General features: G+C 49.4%; 1 protein-coding gene across 1 annotated transcript in view; it reads right to left on the bottom strand.

The window, feature by feature from the left end:
* Positions 1-24,208, bottom strand: part of Scara5 (scavenger receptor class A member 5) — an 88,988-nt gene that overhangs the window by 18,885 nt on the left and 45,895 nt on the right. Inside the window, exons 3-6 of the mRNA XM_051160727.1 lie at positions 13,472-14,146; positions 8,089-8,169; positions 6,131-6,229; positions 4,302-4,349 (exon numbers count right to left, since the gene is read on the bottom strand). Coding sequence (XP_051016684.1) covers positions 4,302-4,349; positions 6,131-6,229; positions 8,089-8,169; positions 13,472-14,146 — 903 coding nt within the window. The remainder of the gene's footprint in view (positions 1-4,301; positions 4,350-6,130; positions 6,230-8,088; positions 8,170-13,471; positions 14,147-24,208) is intronic.

Below are 24,208 nucleotides of genomic sequence, written 5' to 3'. Positions count from 1 at the left end.
AAGACCCAGAGCCTGCCCTCCACGAGTCTTTCTGACTCCTGCACAGAGCCACAGAGGCATCTAAGGGCAGTCCTAGCTTGGCAAAATGCACACCAACCAGAGCAGATTCCTTACAAGTAACAGGCCTGCTGTCAGCACCTTCTACCCGAACTCCTCAGGAGAGAGTGTGCGTGGCCCAGGAAGACCTGTGCTGAGTCAAAGATGGTAGCAGAGGGATTGGTGTGTGGACACAGCACCAAGGAGGTCTTATTTATGCGTTGGCCCTCCATTATGAAGAATGCCAGTAGCCACTGGGTGGGTTCCTCTTAACCTCCAGTCCCCTCCTCTCCCTACCATGGGTCACTATGAGAAGTAAGAAATTGATGCTTCCAGATGCTCTCCCCCCACCTAATAGGGAGACTGAATCTTAGCAGTGTTATGTGAGTGGCCCCCCTTTTTTCCCCCTTAAATCATCTTGTTGCCAAGACATTTAAGTTACACAAGGATGTAAGGTTATATACCTGACTAACAAAGTGGTATTATTTGCTCACCGAGGATGTAGCTGTCCCATCTCTTCAGGCCTGAGATAAGGTTAGCTTTTGGTGTGACATTATTCTAAACAAATTCTCCAAGGCTTAGGGATGGGAGGACAGGAATCTATACACTTAAGCAGTTCCTTCCCCTTATTTATTTTAAGTAGAGTTAGCAACATCCCAGGAAATGGAAACGATTTGCAATCTCCCTCCCTTGATTTTTCTCTCCCTCTCTCTGTCTTTCTCTTTCCCTCTCTCCCTCTCTCTCTCTCTCTCTCTCTCTGTCTCTCTTTCTCTCTGTCTCTGTCCCTCTGTCTCTTTCCCTCTCTGTCTCTGTCTCTCCCTCTCTCTGTCTCTCTGTCTCCTCTGTCTCTGTCTCTCTGTCTCTGTCTGTCTCTCTGTCTCTGTCTCTCTGCCTCTCTGTTTCTCTCTCTCTGCCTCTCTCTCTCTCTGTCTGTCTCTTTTTCTCTGTCTCTGTCTCTCTCTCTCTTGGTGTGGGTGTGGGGGAGCTGTATGCACACACACAGAGGCAAATGACTCTGCGAGTCTCCATTTTCCCCTCTGGAGACAGAATCTTCCCCAACAAGCATCCTCAGTCACTGACCCATCCTTAGCCCTTGTCCATTTATTTTGAGCTCAGTATCGCTATTGCTATGCGTGCATGCATGTACAAGTGCGTGTCTGTGGGTGTCTGGGTCTGGATCCCACTGGGACCCAGAAGCCCCTTTACTTAAACATCATCACACACACAAAATATTGAGCACTTTCCCAGTTTTCTGAGCTTCCAATGATAACCATCAACTAACACTGGCTTGGGATTCACTTCATGTCAGGCTGCATAGTTTTGTTCCCCATGTGAAACCCAACTGAGAAAGGGTTTTTTTGTTGTTTGTTTTTAAACAATCTGAGCATGCATACTGCTTAAAACTCATGTCCTGGGATTTAAACCAACAGACCATATATACCAAACTAAACTAAATGCTTATTTTCTTTGAGATGTCCATATGGATCTTGTTTTTTTCCCCTGACCAAATCTCCAAAATCCAGGTATTTAATGGGATGATTGATGTCACTAAGGCCTCAGAGGAAAACAAAAGTCTTTACTTCTCATAAAAACAAAACCAAACCAAACCACCAAGAGGTCTGGATACTAAACCAATGCAGCCAACATCTAAGTAGGCAGCCTTGGAGTTCCCCACCACCACCACCACCACTTGGTTTGGTGACCTGTAGGGGTGGAGCTGGGAATGGAACAGAAAGTGATCTGAAACCTGTCCAAACCCCCAAGTCCAGAACTCCAGACTTAATATGGTTGTAAACACTGTTTTTGTTCTGAAGAACATCTTAACACTGACTGCAAACATGACCCGCAGGAGTTTTGTCTAATGCCATGCATTATCCACTAGCCAGTGAGAGGTGTCCATCTTGATGTTGTCACCAAGACTGTTACTATAGTAACACTCCCTGTCAGAAGGAACCTCAGACATTTGCAGATTAACCTGGAGGGATTTGGTAAAGTTTTCAAGCCTCTGGCAAACGCACTGGCTGCCAGAACTCAGCCTGGTGAGCTGGCCCTGCACCACGCAACTCAGGGTTTTGAGGTTCTCTGGTGCTGAGAACTCACACTTCCTACCCCATAGATTCCCACAGTGGGGCTGCCAAGGGCCCAGGGAGTGACTAAGAAAACCCCAGCAGCACTGGGCACTGTGTCCGTCAGAATTTCCACACTACTCTGAAAGGCGAGCCATGGGCCTCTCCTCAAAGCCTGGGTCTCAGGGATATAAGTAACACCTCGGGGACAGAAGGACTGTGTCTACATGTGATGAGGCACGGCCACAAGCCACCTAGGAAGCTGAGGCCGTGGGAAGGCCACCCTGCTGCAGGGCAGACTCAGACCTGAGTTCTGAACTGAGGCAAAGGTCGCATCCGCCTGGGCCTTTCATCAGCGTCTAGAGCTGTGAGGGGGAAGAACTCACTAGAACTCACTAGGAACTTTGGGGATCCCAGGCCCTGCCACCCACAACTCCACTATCCCAAGACAGTGGCCCTGATTTCTCATTCTCGAATCAGGAAGCCAGCGCCCCAGTGCTCAGTTCTGGGCCTCTGACAGTGGGGAAAGTGAAGGGTAGCTTTCTAGTTTTATGGTTCTAGCATTCCTGTGAGCCTTCTATGCCCTTTCTCAGGTTATGAGTAGCTTCCAGTTTGCCAAGCCTCCTCACCTTCCAGTTCCATGGTACAAGGAGACCATTTCTGGGGCCTTTGAAGGGAAACTAAGAGTTTTGTGCAAGCTATTGGCTTGGGCTTTGTGTATGAGCCCTGTGCTCCAGTCTGGTTATAGCGTCCTCAAGACAGGAAAGAAACCATCCTTCCCCTGGGAAACACATCCGGTGCTGATGTCAGTCCCTGGCTAGGCCATCCACAGGCTATAAGGTCAAGTGGATGGGTGCTCTTCCCCAGCCTCTAACTGGGAAGCTCCACACCATCCAGCTTCGGCTTCTATCTCCTCAGCCTTAGAACCCAACCAGCTCTGTCCAGGTAGAGAGTTGACCACGCTCACTCTACTGGCTGTGACCTTCTGTTTAGCTTCTCAAGTCAGCTAAGAGAACAGTTGGCAGAGAGCTCCCAGCGAGACCCCTCTGGTATGTGGGCAGCGTTTTGATCGCACTCTCAAAGGTCATCTTTCCACAGAGTTCCTCCCTTCCTGCTCAACCTCACCCAAGCTGTTTTATTTCTCAGAACTAAATGCCGCAATCCAGTTCTTCTCAGCCACTTTGGGCTGCATTCTTTCAGAAACGTAGGAGTATGCAGTATCCTAAAGATCACGTTTGCCACCCTGTCCTTTGGTGGAGATCCTCAGTAACAGTCCCGATTGTCCTTCCCCAGCTCCTGTGACCCAGGCTCATCCTCTGAGGAATGCTCTGAGCACAGGTGCCCACAGACATGCTAATCCATCCACGGCCTCCTGAATATAGACCCGGAGCCAACGGCGCCACATGCTGAGTGTTCTATTCTTGTTTGGAACTTGGCTAGGAGGTTCTCTGTGTTCCTCCCCAACAGTCTCTCTGGGAGTCTGCATGTAGCACTTTGGGGGACGATGTGTCTCATAGAAATGTGGCTTAGCTGGATCAGCCAGCTCCCTTGCAACTGCTACAGGAAGGGTTTCGGCTGAGATGCCCATCCTCACATAAAGCAGAGTGGTTTGCCAGGGGACGTCTTTAGCCTCATGGGCTCAGAAGTAGCAACAGAGAAGATGGAAGAGGTCCCACTTACCCTCTGCACGCTCCCTCTCCCCCTTCCCCTCTCCCTCCCCTCCCCCCCCACCAGCGTTGCATGAGATGTTTCTAAAGCCTGGAGCTGAGTTTCTTCACACATCTCCAGCGACTCTAGGGAGTATGCCTGAGTTGGTGTATGGCATGGAATATTGATGGCTGATACTTCATGAGCCCTGAATCAGGGGTCCAGCCTCTGTCACACATGGGCCAGCTTGGCCAGTTTCTCACCATTGGCCCTAAGAGGTCAGGAGTCTCATTCTCTCCATCTTACACATGGATAAATGGAAACCCAAAGATTGTATATAGGCAGCTGCTGGGAGGAAACCTCTAGATCCATCTATACAACCCCAGGCCTACACCCCTAGGGTTTGATGACACCATTGCCAGGCCAGTAAGGGTTAAAGGGGTGGGCTCTTGATGCTCAAGTCCCAGAGTATGGTTCCAGCACCTGACCCCTGACCTTATAGGGCTCCACCTCTGCCCCACCACACTCCATAACCCAGCAGAACATCCTTACCAGCTCTCTCTCCTCTCTCTCCTTTCTCTCCTTTCGGGCCTCGCTCACCTGCAACAGAAGGAAAATGGGCGTTCGAAATAGGAGCAAACACTTTTTGTTACTAAGCTTTTACCTATGGACTGCTAACTAACCCAAGCCTAGGGAACCCCTCAGGCAGAGGCCAGCATCCACCAGAGGGCACTGTGGGGAAAACAATGGTAGCATCTGCTCCCTTCTTATGGGAAAGAGAAGGGCTTTTAGTGCTTTTAGTGAAAGCGCAAGAGAGCCCCATCTACCACATAGCATCAAGGAATGCCTGGGATGGAGCAAAGTTAGTCAAAGTTGGAAATTCACACCCAAGTCCATTGGAGGGGAAGGGGCTGGATCCAGTTGTCTATGGGGACAGGATATCAGTCAGGCTGGTTTTTCTGTTAGGGGAAACAATAGAGTCAGGGTTTCCAATGACTTGTGGAATTTCCTTTCCAGGCTTGGTTAAAAGATCAGAGCTTTTCCTAGCTTCTGCTCCACTCTACCAAGAAGGAGAAGGTCCTGGCACCACTTAGAGGGCAAAGAGGATTCTATTTTAAGGTTTTCCCAACATACATCTGCAAGTCAAAAGCCCACTGCAAACTGCGGGTGAAGAAAGTAAGTCAGAAATCTCCGGGAAAGAGTGTTTACTGTCATCCCAGGTTTGAGAAGAACAGAACCGACCACATACACTGTTGGACACAGAGAAACATCCAGTGGGTGTGCTCCGAAGAGCTCAGAGTAAGAGTAAGAGCCAAAGGGGCTAGAGAAGAAAGAACTTTCTGTCTACTTTACCCTTTGTGTAGGTCCGCACTGTCTCATCGTTTTTTTAGCCTGCACCAACTGTCTCTATGTGATTTTTAAAAATTACTCGTTTTCAAATTAGCACCATAAAAGAAAAAGCTTAGCCAAAATTTTATCACTAGAGAGTAGAATATGCTTTCCTAATGATCCAAGAACAGGAGACCTCCCGTACACAGGGTAGAAATGATGAGCAGTACTTTCTCTGAGTTGTTATGGTAACAAGTGAAATGTAGGCAGCCTGTGCAAATAGCATCAGACATCCTTGTTATCTATCTATCTATCTATCTATCTATCTATCTATCTATTATGTATCTATCATCTATCAACCACCTATCTATTTATCATCTATCTATCAATTACCTATTTATCATCTATCTATCTATCAGTCTGTCTATCTATCTATCTGAGACACGGTCCCTCTATGTAGCTTTGGATGTCCTGGAGTCCACCATGTAGACCAGGGTGGTATTGGACCCACAGAGGTCCACCTGCCTGTTTCCTGAGCGCTGGGATTGAGGGTGTGCTCCTCCACACCTGGCCGATCTGGCCATCTTGAATGGGAAGGGAGCCACAGGAGATTGAGTCTGAAGAAGTGGATTCCCTTAAGGATGAACAAGGGGACTAGCCATGGAAAGAAGAAAAATAGCAGAAGAAACACTGTTGGCAAAGCAAGCCTGAGAAATGAAATAAAGTTGCAAACACTGGAGGGGAACACAAAGAGTCTTGCAGAAGGAGAGAAGTCTGGTAGGACTAGTGAGGAGGTGTGATAGGGTATCGCAGCCTGGTTCTGTTCTGAGAGATCCCTCACTAGCTTCCCCTGCTTATATCTCTGGACTGCAGTACGTACACAGACACACAGACACAGACACAGACACACACACACACACACACACACACACACCCCTCTGGTGGATAGCAGAGGTTGAATGTGACCCCAGGCCCACCCACCTCAGTGCTCCTATGCTTCTCAAGGATGGAAGGTACATGAGGCTCTAGTGTGCAACAAGTTTTATTATTACCTTTGAATCCACGCATGCCCATGGGGCCTGTGGCCCCTAGCTTCCCATCATCACCCTTGGGACCAGGCAATCCTGGGGTACCTCTCTCTCCTGGCAGACCTGGGGTGGGAAGAGACAAGTTGTAGCTGCAGACTCAGAACTGAAATGTCCATTAGATGCTCTTGTCTGGTTTAATGATTAATATGAACTTGGTCTTCCGTAGGCTCTGCTTCCTCTTGCTTAGCATCCTGCAGGTTGGCCCACAGCATCCCCATAAGCACCTTTATCACTCTCCCCCACCCCTCCCCCTTGAACGGCCTAGTACTGCTGTGATGGTAGAAGTCTTATTCACATAGCGGCAAGCATGCTGGACTTGTAAACTCTGCAAACATCTTTTGGATTACTCTCAGTGTGCCAGGCACAAAGAGTCTCATTTAATCATTATAATTTGCATGGAGGTGTTATTTCACCTGTTACAAATAAGGGAACTAAGGCCCATGACTGCTTGCCCCAGGGCACACAGCTGAGGGCTTTAGAAGCAGGACCTGAGTCGTCTACTTTCTTACAGAAAGTCCATGATTGGTCAAGAGCAACATGTTATGCTTTAGGATAAGGGGTTCACTGGTCCTCAGAGAGGGGATGCCAAGGGGATGGCATTAGTGAGTGGGAGGATGGTGAGATAATGCCTCACCTATTTAAAGAAATAAGAAAGAAAAACAAAACAAACAAACAAACAAAAAACCCAAAACACTCCCTTTCTTTCCACAAACAAAAGTGCCAAAAGTATGAGGATATCCACAAAACCAATCAATGCGTGTGCAGCCCATTAGGCCCCATGCTCCAGATTCTTGGCCATCAGACCCTGTGGCCACAGCCTGTGCTGAATGTACCATGGAGAGCCAGAGTCAACAAACACTTTTATGTGGAGTGAGAGTCCAAGGCCCTCAAGAGTCCTGACCCGAGTCTAGTCATCGCTGCAGAGCACAGCTCTCCTAATCAACTTCCTAATTGTTCTTTCCTGCTTGGAGAGCAAGCTGGTTTTCATTGGCTTTTTTTTTTCCCCCACAGTGTAAGAAACCTGTCTCCTGCTTATTACCCCAAGGCTAATAGCAAATGCCTGGGAGAGGACAGTGGCCTCCTAAGGGTGTGAGAACGTCAAAGAAATTGATGGAACGTTCCTCTTTCCCTTCCTGACATGAGGCATCTGTTCCCAGAGTCTGAGAGTCCCATGGCAACCAAGCTCTGAATCTAATGCAAGATGTGCCTAAAGCTCCCCACCCTATGATTCATAGGCAGGGCCTCGGGGCATCTTCAGCTGTGGAGCTGAGGACAGAATGGAGGTCAGGCTGGAGAGCTCCCCTTTCATGCCCCATCTTCTCCCTCTAGTCTATAATGTACCTACAGCCTTGACAGGAATAATTCCTAAAATAAACAACCAGACCCTTCCCTGCTGGGCCCCCCGTCTCCTTGCATCATCTTGACGCATCCTTGCATCTTCCTTCTCATTCAGGGGAGCGTTGCATGCAGCACAGGCTCAGGAATGGGTAGACACAGATGTCTGCCAAAGGCCCTGATGTGAGACTTGTAAGACCATGAATCTAAGAGTGATATAGTCTTTCTAGAAGGTCCTATAGTCTTACCACCAGCCACGTGGCTGCAGGGCATCAGGACGTGAGATGGAGTTAGAGCGTGTCAGGTTCTAAGGGTCGTAGAACACCTTCCTTTGAAGGCCCTGGCCCTGTGAACCCCGATTCCTATGTAGGCAGTAGCTTGGGGAACCTGGGGACTCTTGTGAGCCCCTTCCCTCAGATCCTGGTATTTCTTAGGGAAAAGCATTTGGCCTGTTCTGTGGTTAGAATGACAACCTCTTAGTCACCTGGTTGAAGAATGGAGGAAGTCTATCAGCCCTAGGAAGAGAGGGTCAGGGATGGACTTGAATCGCCACCCCATGTTCCTTCCAGAGTACCCTCCCCCATTACCTCGAAGTCCAGGAAGTCCAGGAGAACCTGGCTTTCCATCTTTCCCTTCATTTCCTTGGTCACCTTTGGGTCCTGGTGGCCCTGAAAGATGACAACAACAACAACAAGGTTAGAAAGTTAGAAAGCAAGGACAGTAGTGGAAAATGCAAACTACTTCCTCTGCGATGAGAGGAAGGACCAGAATTCTACATTGGAAACACATAAATGCCAGTTACCTAGCTTTGGGGGGCAGTAGGGTAGGTTCCAGGGAATCCTGTTCAAGAAGCAGATAGTAGCTAAGTTAACAAGGGTGGGAGGGTATTCAGGGCTATTTGTGTCCCTCTCAAATCCATATGTTGAAGTTCTTATCCCCAGGGTTATTGCTTGGCTGGGTTAAGATGAGGTCATAAGGATGGGCCCCTCCTCAGTAGAACTAGTGGCTTTATACAGAGAGGAAAGACAGTTATGGTAGAGTACGCCTGTAACCCTAGCATTCGCTCAGGAGGCAAAGGTAGGAGGAGGATGAGTTCAGGGCCAGCCTAGGCTACATCATAAGGCCCTGTCTCCTGTCTGTGGTTGGGGGACACCATTGAGCTTGGCACTCTATGCCTTTCCTCTCCCTTCATTTCTGTCCCTTACACCACTCCTCCCCCCCCCCCTCTCTCTCTCTCTCTCTCTCTCTCCTGGACCAGAATACAATGAACAAGTAGCCTTATACATAACAGGAAATGAAGCCTTCACCGGAACCCAACTCTGCTAGTATCCTGAACTCAGACTTGCAGTTTCTAGAACTGGAAAGAAAGAAATGCCTGTGGTCTAAGCCCCTCAGCCTGTTTCAGTGGTCAGGGCTGACCAGGACAGAGTGAAAAGGGAGAGTTCTGTAGAGGACACAGTCCTACAGGAGTGTGAGGTGAAGAAGTAGCTGTGTAAGCTACAGTGCACCAAGCAGCTGGGGCTCGGTGGGCTGGGAAAGTGGGGGTATTGGGAGCCTAGGGGCTGGACTTGACCTCACAGGAGGGTTCTAGGGGTCTTGGAAGGGGCCTGGCAGGAGAGCCACATTAGGTCTGCACACAAGGAAGGGAGGAAGATGGCTTGGCTGTGGTGTGAAAGAGGAGTGGGCCAGGAAGGAGGTTGGAGGCAGGGAGGCTGGGGCTGTGGTCCAGTCAGAGAAGTGGAGGAGTCCCCAGTTAGGAAAGGGTCCACCAGAGGCATAGGAAATAACCAGGAGGTTTAGAATGTAGGATGGCTTTTAGCACCCCATGGGGAAGCAGTGGAGGATGAGGAGGCCAGGCTAAGCTCAGATTTCAGCTTGGCACCTGGGTGCAGGATAAGTTTGTAATTGCTTTTGAGTGGGGCTACCTTCCCAGAGAGGCTCTAGTGGGGCAGAGATTCAAGTATCCATGACTGAATTCACTCTTCACCACTACACCATGTGTTGAAGTTACTTGTTGGAGGGCACACAGGCAGCCACAGTCCTGATCCGTCTGGCATTTATCCTTCCTGCCACACCCACAGGACCAGACATCTCACTCTTTCCACCTTTCTGCCACTCTTTCTGGCACCCTCTGTCCCAGGCTGATGAGCCCGGAAGTCCTCCGTGTCAGCTTCCCATGACTATGATCTGGGGATGTGTCGTGTCATTTTGCTGTTGAGTTTTCCTGGTGCCGTGGTTCCTGCTGGCACGGGCACAAGCCAGAGAAGCAGACCTGGGGCACTTTGATGCGTCCCGTACACCTGACCCTGCCGTGGGAACCCAGGCTGCAAGCACTCACCTCCTGCTATACTGGGTGAATGGTACTCCCAGCCCGCCTGTCTCCAGAACCTCCTCACCTTCCTTAGGGCTTAGGGTTTCTACAGATGTCATTAGTTAAGGTCATACTGGTGTGGGTTGGAGCCTACTCTTCTGACTGGAGTCCCAGAAACAGACAGAGACACAGAAGCAGAAGTGGCAATGAGGCATCTGTAGACCATGATTGCCCCACCAGAAGTTCAGACGATACAGGGAGGACCCTCCCTGCGTATTTCAGAGTGATGTGCCCCTATGGATGCCTTGGTTGAAGGATGGCAACCTCTAGACAATAAACTGTTTTATGTATGTATGTATGTATGTATGTATGTATGTATGTATGTATGTATGTTTTTTGAGACAAGGCCTCTCTGTGTTAGCCTTAGCTGACCTGGACTTGCTTTGTAGACCAGGCTAGCCTCAAACTCACAGCGATCCACCTGCCTCTGCCTCCCGAGGATTAAAAGTGTGCGCCACCATGCTCGGCTCATAAACTGTTATTTTTAGCTCCAGTGTGTGGCGCTCTCCCAGGAAACCAAAACATGCAGGCTTGCGGCAGACCAGTGTACTGTATAGTCACTACTTGACAAATGAATGAGTCTATGAGCTCACAGGGTGTTAATACACACAAAACAACCCAGCTGCCAAGATCGAGATGTACTGATACGTTCCAGAAGTTGGCACTCTCCTCAGACCCTAACCGAAGCTGACAGCTGTTTAACAATTCAATGGCTCAAGAGCAAGGAAAAAAAAGCAGTCAACACTTTTTTTTTTTTAATTCACAAGTTACGTAAACCATTTAAGGAAAGCTGGGGTTTTTAGGCATGATAATATTTATTAATCTGAGTTCTCATATAACAGGATCAAGAGATGAAACCTGGTTTGCCAAGAATTATACAGCCAATAAAAGGCAGAGCTAAGATGTAAACGAGCCCCATCACACATCCTCTCACCCCATGCCCATCCTGCACCCAGCTCTCTCCCCTCCATCACACATCCTCTCACCCCATGCCCATCCTGCACCCAGCTCTCTCCCCTCCATCACACATCCTCTCACCCCATGCCCATCCTGCACCCAGCTCTCTCCCCTCCATCACATGTCCTCTCACCCCATGCCCATCCTGCACCCAGCTCTCTCCCCTCCATCACACGTCCTCTCACCCCATGCCCATCCTGCACCCAGCTCTCTCCCCTCCATCACACATCCTCTCACCCCATGCCCATCCTGCACCCAGCTCTCTCCCCTCCATCACACGTCCTCTCACCCATGCCCATCCTGCACCCAGCTCTCTCCCTCCATCACACATCCTCTCACCGCATGCCCATCCTGCACCCAGCTCTCTCCCCTCCATCACACATCCTCTCACCGCATGCCCATCCTGCACCCAGCTCTCTCCCCTCCATCACACATCCTCTCACCCCATGCCCATCCTGCACCCAGCTCTCTCCCCTCCATCACACATCCTCTCACCGCATGCCCATCCTGCACACAGCTCTCTCCCCTCCATCACACATCCTCTCACCCATGCCCATCCTGCACCCAGCTCTCTCCCCTCCATCACATGTCCTCTCACCCCATGCCCATCCTGCACCCAGCTCTCTCCCCTCCATCACACGTCCTCTCACCCCATGCTCATCCTACACCCAGCTCTCTCCCCTCCATCACACTTCCTCTCACCGCATGCCCATCCTGCACCCAGCTCTCTCCCCTCCATCACACATCCTCTCACCCCATGCCCATCCTGCACCCAGCTCTCTCCCCTCCATCACACATCCTCTCACCGCATGCCCATCCTGCACCCAGCTCTCTCCCCTCCATCACATGTCCTCTCACCCCATGCCCATCCTGCACCCAGCTCTCTCCCCTCCATCACACGTCCTCTCACCGCATGCCCATCCTGCACCCAGCTCTCTCCAGGTCAAACCCAGCAGTGAAGGAAACTTAGCACAGATCTCTATTGCTAAAGCCCACCCATTCCACACACACCTCACCCCATTTCACTCTTCGTCTCTCCCTGGACCCTGCGCTCCAGGAATTGAGCCCTCTACAGCTTTGCCAACCCACAGATGACATTCTGCGGTGACTCCTGGGCAGCCTTGTCCATGTCAGTCTTTTTCACTTTTCAGCTTTTTATAGTCTTGTGCCTTGTTTCTCCTTTTGGGAGGTAGATCACAGTGTGAAAGGGATTGGGACAAGGTCTGTGTACCATCTGAGCCCACACAGGCGTTGCTCACTGACTCTCTGCCTCAGTTTCTCAATGCTACAGGGCCCCGTGCATCTACTCTTACTACAACGTAAGAGCAAGATATCTCCCACCTCAGTCAAAAGATCTCTACCTAACACAGGGAGAAGGCAGGGCCCACAGCTCCATTTCACAGCCAGGAGAAGAGCGCCCCCAAGAAGTACAGGGGCAGCCCTGCTGGAAGGACCCTCAAGGGCAAAGGAATGGGGGCAGGATGCATTAATCTACTCACCTTCACAGAGTGCCCTGCATCCGCTTTGAGGAGGGTGAGAGGACAGAGGATCATACAACCCACCCAGGATCTGTACACGTACCCCAATCTTCATAGGTACACTTGTTTTTACAAGTGGCTCCATGCACCCCAACTGTCTGCTTCTATTGACTAAAAGCCAGAGTGCCCGTGTCAGAGCTGGCACCCAGCCCCCACTCCTTTACTCCACACCTGACAGAAGGCACGGGGGGGGGGCCGCGGGGGGTACTCCTTCTCCCTTCTCCAGCCACTATTCCAGTAACTATTCATCAGTGATTTCATTCATTCACATACAGGGTCTTCTCATACAGACCGTTCTAGCTTCCATCTGTTGATCTTCACACCTCTATTTGCCAAGATCCATGCTTACAGGCATGTGTCAGCACAAACAACCAATTAATTGTATTTAACAAATAAATTTAATGAACTTAAATTACTCTACCTGGACAAATTGTGTGTGTGTGTGTGTGTGTGTGTGTGTGTGTGTGTGTGTGTGTGTGTTTCAAGACAGGGTTTCTGTGTGTAGTCCAGATTGTCCTGGAACTCCATCTGTAGACCAGGCTAGCCTCAAACTTAGAGATCCGCCTGTCCCTGCCTTCTGAGTGTTGAGATTAAAGGTGTGTGTCACCACTGCCTGGCCAAACATATTTTTCTAACAGCCTAGCAGACCAGGTTCATATTTGGAATTCTCCAGACTTTGGAGCTCCACTCATTCAAACTTTTGTAACTGGAGGGGCCCTCTGGCCTCTTGTCATGCCTATAGCAGGACTCTCTTTCTGTCTCTTGAAGGCTGCAGAATGCTCACCCAATCTCTGACCACCTCAGCCCTCACCATCGTCGACCCTTGGTTGTTTTCCTGCCTAGGGTTATGGATGCTTAGTTATTCTCTGCACCAGGGAGGTTTACTCAGCAGAGGGACCTAGGTAGGCCCTGGAAATGGGCACATGCCATTTAGGCAGAACATTCTAGAATCATACAGTGTAAGACTTAAAGGTGAAGGTGTGAGTTTTAACTGTCACTCCAGGATGAGCCCTTGGGAGGAACTTTGCAGGGGTGGGGGGGGGGGGGCTTGTGCAAGAAGCGTAGGCAGGAGGCACTATGGACAGGGTTGGATCACTCAAGTACCTTTGGCAAGGGTGATGTTCCTCAAGGCGATAGAGTGTTCCCAGTCTTTGAGACGCAGGTCCTCGGTCACCACGTTGAGTATGGCCAACTCCTGCTTGAGTTGCATCTCCATGCTCATGTGCGCTAGGCTCATGCGGCGAGTGTCCGCGCTGGCGTTGCTTACCATCACCTGTAGGTCCTGTAGCCACGTGCTGTGTAGAGCCACGTCATAGGACAGGCTGTGGTTGAGGCCACGAAGTGCTCCACCCACATCCGCCAGCTCCTCGCCCAGGACGCCCACCCTACGTGCCAGCCCGTTCAGCAGGCCTGCGTGCCTCTGCAGCAGCAGCTGGCTCCGGTTGCTTTCCACCTGCAGCTGGTAGAGCTCCAGCTGTGCGGAGTCGCTCTGCTGTCCTGTTCGGTCACGCAGCAGAGCCACCGCCTGCTCAGTCTGTGCCGCCTGAGCATGCAGCCCCCACAGTGTGCCCTCCAGCCGCTGCACCAAGCCTGCCAGGGCCAACAGTGAGTCTGTCTGGTTCTGCAGCGCATCGTGAACCTTCCACACCTGTTCTGTCAAGTCTGTTTGCAGTGGAGCCTGCAGCAGCCGTAGCTGCATGTCCCGGAAGCTCTCGTTCAGCCGGTTGACATTCCTAGTCAGTGCCTTCAAGTCATCTGGGGAGCTTCGAGGCCGGGACACTGTAGAAGAAGTGAAGAGTGAGAAGGACTGGTCAGGGAGGTCCAGATGATAACAGGCAAGTCTACAGCATACAGCAGGTGCTCAATAAGATGTGAATGAAAGGGACAGATGGCTGATACTGAGTGCTTCATCCAGTGGTTCCCAAACCCATTTGTCACTATAATCACCTGCAGATGTTGCTGATACGTGGCACTCTAGAACTTTGAAAATTTCCCAATAACTCTTAAGTTGGAGCCTAGTTTGTGTTCTGCAGCACAAATATACACATCACGTATGAGGCTGAGCCACAGGAAATGGCTATTAGTTTTCAATGGATAGATGTTGGGTATGGACAGTTTTATGGAATTCAACCTAAGATATGGGTTGCTTCGAGTCGGGTAGTGGTGGTGCGCATTTTTAATCCCAGCATTCGGGAGGCAGAGGCAGGTGGATCTCTGTGAGTTTGAGGCCATCCTGGTCTACAGAGTGAGTTTCAGGACAGCCAAAGCTATCCAAAGAAACCCTACCTCAATCAATCAATCAACCATCAATCAATCAATCAATAAGCTGTTTTCCCTAAAGCTCAAGAAACTCTAAATAAATAAATAAATAAATAAATAAATAAATAAATAAATAAATTGTTTTCGCCAAAGCTCAGGGGGGAGGTGGGCAGAATGTAACTGCAGGAGGTCGGGATGAGGTGGAGGGTTGTGCAAGGGTGTCTTCAAAGGATGGCAAGGCCTTCGTACTCATGAACCTACACAAGATTAGTCTGCCAACATTCTGTCCTAGAGGGAAGAGGGGTTCACAGGTCCCATCCTCCTTGAACACCTATTGGCAATTAAAGATTGCAGGAGAAGGGAGCTGTTCCCATCAATGGTGTGGCCTCTGGCTAGCTGTCCATGCTCCTCCTCTAAATACTCCTCAGCTGTGCTCCTGTAGACAGTGCTCATTAAAACTTGGCTGCACACACACACACACACACACACACACACACACACACATACACTGAGAGTAAAAGCACATGCATGTTATCATCCCTTGCACCTCCGCAAGTAGGTACCAGCAATGGTTTAAACTTTCCCCCTATTCATCTATAGAATTAAAGACCTAATTGCCAGTGATGACATTAAAAGGTGAGGCCTTCTGGAGGTGGCTAGGTCATGCAGGTAGAACCCTCACAAATACAACTATGACTTGTGCATGAAGGCCAAGGAAGCTGTCCACCCCTGTCCCCACAGGAGGACACACAAAATGCCATCAGACATTGAATCATTTGGGGCATTTACCCTTGGACATCCAGCCTTCAGAAACATAAGCAAGAAATGTCTGTTGTTCATAAACCATCCAGCTTTAGATGTCTCATTAAAGTGGCCCAAACAGACTAAGCCAATCCCATTATACCTCCTCTTTCAGCTGGACTTTTAATGTGGCCCAGGGCCACACAGCAAATCCTACCCCAGTGAGATATCCCATGGGCACACAGCAAATCCTACCCCAGTGGGCCATTCCAGAACTGGGCTTTTCTCTATGCCAGTGTTTCTCAACCTGTGGTTCACAACCCCTTTGGCAAAACTCTATCTCCAAAAATATTTACAGTGCTTTATGAAGTATCGATGAAAATAATTTTAGGGCTGGGGGTCACTATGACATGAGGAACTGTATTAAAGGGTCACTTTGCACCTTCCCTAGAGCTGCTTAAAGCAACCCAGGCTGGTACTAGGCAGAGCCAGGCTGACAGCTATAGTGCTGGTTTTGTGGCTTCCCCCACTCAGGAGCCCATCTCTTTCTGCTGCAGCAAGGGCACCTCCAGACAGGAGAGGGTATTTCAAATCTGTTCCTACCCCTTCTCTGCCCGCTTCTATCCTTCTAGGTCCCTTACTAAGATTTCTTCATGGGGAGGGGGCCCTTCCCTGGTTATGAAAAACCCTAAGAGGAGAAATCGTCATCCCTAGATTCTATCACAGCATCCTGGTGTCTCCTGAGAGCTCATGCAAACTGGATACTGAGGTATCTAGGGACACATGGGCCAGTGCTCTGCTCTGTAGACTCTGAAATGGAAACCAGTGGCTGCAGTGGGACTGGGGCAGGAAGAATAAAATAATTCTGTTTTGAAAATCTTGAATCCAGAAGATCAAGACGTAGTGAAAATCTTGGTCAAACAAAACTGACAGTCCCTCTGCACTGGGGAGTGACAGGAGACTGTATTACAGATACACACTGTACTCCATGGTGTAAGAAGGAACCAGCCCATACATGGATTGCTAGGTCCACATCCACGGACTGTTTTGGCTTGTTTGTTCAGAGATACTTCCACCTTGACCCAGATGCCCTTGGAGGAGTACGAAGTTGGAACCAGCAGAAACTACCTGGATTCAGCGCTTTAGAAGTTCTTGAGTCCACACAGCCACAGAATGAGGGAAGAGCATAAGGAATGACCAGGAGAGGCACAGACATCACACATCTCAGGACACAGGGGAGTTTGATCTGAGTGTCACTTCGCCTATGTTTGTCCATCGACATTCCGAGAACTCCCGTTCCCAAGGACCTACACCCAACTGAGACGGACCGTGGCAGGTGGCGCTCAAAGTGGGGCACCATCATCGCTGACACCTGAGCAGAGAGGCAGGCCAAACCCCAAGATTGACTGGCTTTGCTCAGTTTTCTCCCTATTAGATCTTTTGGCTGGAATAAGGATGTTTGGGGCATCAATCCGCTGTCGGCTTGGATTGCCAGCCCTGTGAATAAGGAGCAATGTGAAGATTCAAGTCCTGGCTCTGGTTCTGAGGTCTCTCAAGTATCATGACGTGAATTCTGGCTGTGGAAGGGAGAGCAGGTGGTGAAGACTCTAGTGATGACGGTTCTTGGACCACATGATAATCTGCTGTTGTGCTCCTTCTGCCTATGGGATCACACAGCATCTGTGTTGACCCCTCTTGGAGAAAAGAAGTCACTCAAGATAAGGTCCCGGGTGTGGAGTTGAGTGAAGCCTTGGAGCCCTGCTTCAACTTTCTGTCATTGCTTTGACCCACGAAAGTCACCACCAAGTGCTCCCGCAGCCCCTCTGCCTTCAGTCACTTCTGACTATCGGAATATTTTGCATTCTGTTCATATTTGAATGAGCTAAGGTTTCTATCCACAGATCTTTCCCGTCGGTAGCATATAGAACTCACACATTCCTGACAAAGCGGCCCTTCAGAATTTCAAAGAAATTCGTCATCCGTTTAAGCTGTGGGATCTTTTCTGCTTAAAACCCACACTTCCCTTGTTCATTTTCTCAAGACTGGGCGTAGCCTCCAGGCATCCTGGCTGCCTTCTGTACTTGTTCTAGTTTGTCAACCACCTCTTACAGGTTGAACAAAGTCATGGACTGGTAGAGCCTGGCAGAAGGATAAGTTCCTTCATCTTGATCATAAGACTTCTGGTGAGCTGGCCCAAGTTGGGCATGCTCAGCCCCATCTGGACTCTGCAGAGCTCAGCCACTGAATGGGTCTCTGCAGTCTCTGGTGAACTGAACATCTCTCCATTCTACTGATGAAGACACTGAGGCCTGGAGGTGGAATGGCCATGGATGGCAGCCTCCTGACTCTTGTTCCCATGGCCACACCACTGCTGCCCTCTGGAAGGTGACCTAAAGAGTTGTCAATATCCAGGGAAATAAGCCATGAGCAACCTCAGGCAGGCAACCACAGGATAGGGAGCTGAAGAGACCACAAGACAGAGCTTGACTAAGTGTAAACCCAATGTGTCTGCATGTCCCAATCACATAGGGTGAGGCACTGAGACGGGACAGGTGGAGACAGAGATCCCAACATTTTCCCATAAGGCTCTGCTCAGGACATCCCAGAGCTCAGGTGCACCTCAGTTCATCAGAGGTAGGAAGGACACCCTGGTTCTAATGTGACTATGGGATCCTGGGTCGAAGTCACAGGAGCGGTTTAAGGCTGCATTTGCCCACAGCCCAGGTAGGAAGCCAAGTAATGTTTTTTCTTATTTCTCCTTCCCAGCCCTGAAGGCCCCAGGTCCTGCCCATCTGACCTTTCTTTGGTACCTGCAGGCTCCAGGCCTTTCTCTTTGTCCAGGGAATGGAGTTAAGACTGCTTCCATATGGAGGAACTGCTGACAATTACCTTCCCCCATCCCAGGGAGTCCCTGTGGGTCCTTGATCATTGCACAACCAATCTGAACACAAATCCAATTTCAAGGAAGAAACTCCTCCCCAAGCCCACACCCTTCATCAAAGCACTGTTTGCTTTTCTTTTCCAGCTCTATCCATTTGCATACCCAGGCTTTACAATGCCATTTCTGCAGAGTTTTCCGTTTAATAGTGTAATTATTCACACAAGAATTTTTACCATCTTTCTCTTAGTCTCTTGTAATTGTGTTGACTGCAAAGAGTTTCTGGAAGGGACATGTATTTATCCCAGCAAATACATGCAGGTATCTCTCTCTCTCTCTCTCTCTCTCTCTCTCTCTCTCTCTCTCTCTCTCTCTCTCTCTCTCTCTCCCTCTCTCTGTGTGTGTGTGTGTGTGTGTGTGTGTGTGGTGTGTCTTTCTTTCAAGATTTTTATAACAATAAAATCTCAGAAGTTGGATTTGTAGGTTGAAAGATATATAGACATATTTATGAGTTAAAAAAAAAATCCCATAACCAGATGTGGTGGCTCACAACAAAGCCTAGGGAGGCTGAGGCAGGAGGATTGCCATGAGCTTGAAGCCAGCCTAGGTAACATAGTATAAACTATAGGCCAGCCTGAACTACAGAATGAGACCACTTCCCCTCTGTCTCAAAAGTCAAAACAAAACAAACCACACACACACACAAAATCACAGTCAAATGACTCTTCTCAAATCATACTTAGAGCACAGATGTATGAGAGAGCCAGTTTCAATACACCCCTACTTTACTGTGCATCACAGTTTTCTAATTGCTCATCCCACAGACAGAAAGTGGCACCTTACTAGTGTAAATCTGTTCCCGAAGCAGCCTCTTCAAGGTGATGAAGTTGTTCACTGGAATGGCCTAGATAGTTTAGCTACCTAGACCAATCAGATCACTGTTTGTGAGACCAAATTTTTTGGGGGGAGGGGGGCACCGAACTCATGCTGGCCAAGCCTAGAGCAATGTCCTTCCTTTGGGACCATTTATGAACAGCAGAGTGAATTATCTCCTTCCAACCGTCACCGAGTGTTCTCTGTCCATGACCCACCCCCTCCCCGTTTAATTCCTTCCAGATGGTTACTGTCTTCAACAGGGAACAATTCTTACTCGAGTGTGCCTCTCTTAATTCATGTTTATGCAAACCGCTCATATACCGCTCTTCCTGGCATACCGACCTTTAATGTGTTTTAATTGTTCTTCAAACTTTTACCCTTTCACAAGTGAGAAAATAAATATAGACTAGTGATAACAACTGCATCTCCCGAGTCCTCACTGCGTGCCCAGCATTCCTCTGCATGTGCGTGTCTTCCGTACTAATGCAAAGACTCTCAAAACCCCCTGCCACATTGGCCTCAGACACTGTTAGCATCCTCAAGTTCCAACTGCGGAAACTGAGACAAGCAGAGGGCAAGCCACTCGCAAGATCACAGGGTCAGGAGGCAGGGGACACTGACGTTGGGCTCTGGAACTGTAGCTCCAGAGTCCCCAATGCAAACCTCTATGCTTCCTGACGAAAGGACTGAACATGGAAACCAAACTTTGTAACAGACGCACAGTGCAAAATAAGTTAGGAAGACGGCGAGCTCCCCGGCCTGAACCCAGGCTGGAGCCAGGATGCTTGGTAGAAATCACACAGATATTTTATTTCAGATCCTGACTCAGTATTGATCTCTGGGTTCTACTTGATGAATTAATGCATATTTTGTGACAATATACAGTCAGTGTGTGAGCAAGCGCCTGGCTCAAACTGCAGGAAGATCAGTGCTTTGAATAAGCCTGTTTCTCATGACTTTCATTGCACCGCCTGCCCCCTCCTCTCCCCTCATCCACACTCAGTTCTGAGTCAGCTCTCTGGCCACAGCTGTCCTGTTCATGAATAAACCATCATCTTCAGGCTCAATCAGGGTGCTCCAGATGTGACCTGACCAAGGAGTTATTTCCCCAGCATAGCAAGAGTGCACTAGTAACAGGGAAGCCTGCATGTGTGGCAGGCAGAAAAGCTCTCTCGCTCTCTCGCTCTCGCTCTGTGTGTGTGTGTGTGTGTGGTGTGTGTGTGTGTGTGTGTGTGTGTGTGTGTGTGTGTGTGTGTGTATGTGTAGGTAGGTAGGTAGGTAAGTAAGCCAGAGCTCAGCTTCAGGTATTGTTCCTCAAGAACTGTCCGATTTGTTTTGTGAGGCAGGGTCTCTCACTGGGACCTAGGTCTTGCCAACTTGGTTAAGTTGGCTAGCCAGCGAGCTCTAAGAATCCTCCTGTCTCAAGATTACAAATCGTGCCAACATGCCCTCATTTCTATATGGTTGTTGGGGATTGAACTCTGGTCCTCATGTTTGAAAGCCACGTACTTTACCAACAGAGCCAATCCTCCAGGCCTGGATGCTGTATTTTTGTATAGGACCACACATCTATGAAGGCCATGTTATTTTCAACCCATAAAATTCATACTTATGTAAATATGGGATGCCAAGAGACTGTCTGAAGTATAAAGCAAGAGACCAGTTGAACCCTCTGCCCCTTACTGGTCCTCTCCTCCAAATCTGTTGCCAGGGTAGTCAGTCACATGCCAAATCCAGGCAAGAGGAAAGGAAATGGTAGTTTATCACCATCTACTGTCTGTCAAACGATCCTGGTTTTTAGATGTTGCTCTCTTGCCCTTCCCAGCAAGCCCTAGAAGTAGGAATGGCCACACCCATTTTCAGATGAAACAGATCCAAGAGGTGGCAAGGTGTGTGGCAGCCTTGGCTGCTGGGCAGGGAAGGCCCCGGAGCCACAGTCGTCTTTCACTGCCCAGAGCTGCAGGGTACATCTTCCCTCTTTTTGTTTTTTAATTTATTTTTATTTTTATTTTTTTTATCTAGAACAGTCCTGGAGTGATACACTTGCCAAGTCCCCCTCTGGCTCTTCCACTCCTGCGGGGACAGACAGTGTCACTATTCACAGCTGGGAAAATCTAAAAACTGGCCTTCCAGTCACTAGCTCAAGGACACCCTATCAGTAGGAGTGGCTTGTGAGCCTATACTCCCTCCAAGGTCCCAGCACAAACCCTGCCGTATCTTCAGGCCAGTGACGCAGAAGGCAGGTAGGCACCAGAACCCACAGAACATTAGATTTAGGGCAGAATGTGGGAGAGGAAAGGACTGAAAGATGGTTGCAAAGCCAGAGTGTCCACAGAAGCGCCAGGAAGGAGGAGCATATTTTTTTCAGATGAGCTTTGCCACCGGACTGTTCCCTGAGGTCTTGGTGAGGGATTTGAGTGAAAAAATTCATTTACAGGTGGAATTCAGGACCAGGGTGACAGTTCAAACATCTCACTGGGTCAGGTACTTGCTATGCAAGCAGGTGGACCTCACTTCAATGCCCATGTAAAAAATCTGGGCGTGGTGGCATGAATTTGGGGTTCCAGCACTAGTGATGGGGAGACAGGTGGGCCCTGGGACTCACTGTCAGTCTCAGCAGCCAATTCCAGGCCAGTGGCACTTTGCCTCCAACAACAAGATGAAGAGCACCTGGGGAAGGCTACCTCACAGTTGACCTCTGACCTCCACATGCATTCTCACACATGTGCATGCATACTCACACACATACACAAAAGCAGAGCCCGGTATCCCTCAGCACTTTTTCTTTCTTTCTTTCTTTCTTTTTTAAGTTCTTCAAGACAGGATCTCTCTATGTAGCCTTGGCTGACCTGGACTCACTTTGTAGACCAGGCTGGCCTCGAACTCACAGCGATCCTACTGCCTCTGCCTCCCGAGTGCTGGGATTAAAGGCGTGCACCACCAACCGCCCGGCTCCCTCAGCACTTCTAATGAGGAATCTATCGCAGAGCTATGACATGCATTGTATGGCCAAGCTCGCCTGTGTCTCCTGACACCAAGCTACAGGACAAAACCGGGAGCAACCTTCCCTTGTGTGCCACCAGAGTCCACACATAGGGCCCAGTGCTACCAGGGTCAACACATAGGGCCTAAGCTTTGCATTTAGAGCTGCCAAGACTTCGTTCTGTAACTGGACATCAATCTATCTTTCAGTTTGTGCTCTCCCAGTGAAAGACCATGGAACAAAAGATCCTGGGCTTTTGTGTTGCCACTGTGTTGTAGCATCCCTCACCTCCACCTACTGCCTCCCCTTTGTCCATATAGGAGCAGTCAGGGTGGGCTCCAGCACTTGTGATGGGTTCAGAACGGAGCCCAGGCAGTTGTGAAGGCTTGAGTAGCCCAGCATGTCCCCACATGGCCAAGGAAACACAGCTATAAACAGCAAATAATAACAATGATGATGATGATGATGATGCTTTCCCCCATTTGCGGGACAAAGGGCCTTCATTTTTGCTGTGTTTGGTTCCCAAATGACGCAGGTGGGCCTGACTCAAACTGACCACTGTCACTCTGGAGTTTAGATAGACTAAGCTAGTCCTGGGCATGACAGGGTGTGATGGAAGTCAGTTCCACTGCCATGTGGAATACCACAGCCTGGGAAGCTTACACTGAAGGCCGGAAGTCTGAGTTCATGGTGTTCCCAGTGCTGGCTTTCTCCTGAGGCCTCCCGCTGGGCGTCCTGCACTCAGGCCTATCCCGGCATCTCCTTATAAAACCAGGGGCCACGACCCACCCGTATAGCCTCATTCCTCCCTGAGTCCCTCCTTCAGTCCACAGCAGGGGCCTAGACTATCCCCGGTGAGCCGGAGATGCACAGGCAGGGACCATGGGTCTCCACTGTCCTCTCTGTGGCTAGAGAGTGCTCCTCCTTACCAGCAGGTGGAACCCAGCCTCCCAAGATGGTGGACAATGAGTTGGGTGGATTCATAGCAACAGTGTAGAGACTCCGTCCAGATCCAGAATGTGAGCAGATATTAGTATAATGCATATGAAGTAATTTGGCTATTTTTTTTTAAGTGTGTGTGTGCGCGCGCACACAAGTAAATGCAGGTGCCCATGGAGGCCATAGGAGGCACTGGGTCCCTTAGAGTTGGGGTTAAGGTAGGGAAGAAAATGAGAAGAGCAAGGATGCTGGTATGGACTCTAAAGTACCACTAGAATTTGAGGAAATGGAGTGTCCTTTGGACCTGATGGCTGTGAGCTGCCAATGTGGGTGCTAGGAACCAAACTAGAACCCTCCAAGAGAGGTCAGTGCTCTTAACTGCTGAGCCGTCTTTCCTGCATCTTGGCTGGGTTTATTTTTTTAAGAGTCAAAAAAAAAAAAAAAAAAGTCTACACCATTTGATCTACTAATCCAACTTCTGGGAACTTACAGTTAAGAAAAAAATTTCAAAAGACATGGAAAGGCTTCTCTGTTTATTTACCAAGTTTGAACAGGAGAATCACCAGGAGGAGACTGACTGGGTCAGTTATAATGTGTCCTGTGCTATTGCAAAATATGTCTTTGTCCTTCATCCCCGTTTCCCAGCACAGGACCACTGACCACCCCAGAATCTGCAAGATTCCTGGTAAGCTAATGAAGTGGTGAGGGTAGGCAGCCCCCAGGAACTTCAGGAACAAAATCTGGTCACTAGAGAAACCAAGAGACAATTTGAGACAGTTGGAGTTTTTCAGTCCCAGCACCACCACCGTCCCTCCCCTGCTGCCAAACCTTTAGCTTGAGTGGCTACCCCTGGCCAATGATGTTATCCATCGTGGCAACATAAGGAACCGTCCAAACCCCAGAAGACTGAGTTTCTTCTATCTGAATAGCTAAAAGATGACACGCCAAGAAACTTGGGTGCTCCTAGCCTCTACATTGCATAGCTCACAACTGTCAGGTCCAAAGAAAACTGCCTACTATGTTCCAAGCACATCTTAGTGTCCATCTCTGGTAATGCCCTTTATGATAAATCATTAAGTGTAATTACTTCCCTGGATTGGCTAGCAAATGAGCTAACCCCACACCTAAAGACAGGTCTCTGGAAACCCCGATTTGTGGCTCACCA

Source organism: Acomys russatus, chromosome 18, assembly GCF_903995435.1.
Source record: "Acomys russatus chromosome 18, mAcoRus1.1, whole genome shotgun sequence".
NCBI lineage: Eukaryota > Metazoa > Chordata > Mammalia > Rodentia > Muridae > Acomys > Acomys russatus.
The sequence above is the reverse complement of the archived record's forward strand: the minus strand, read 5'-3'. Positions and strand labels throughout refer to the sequence as shown.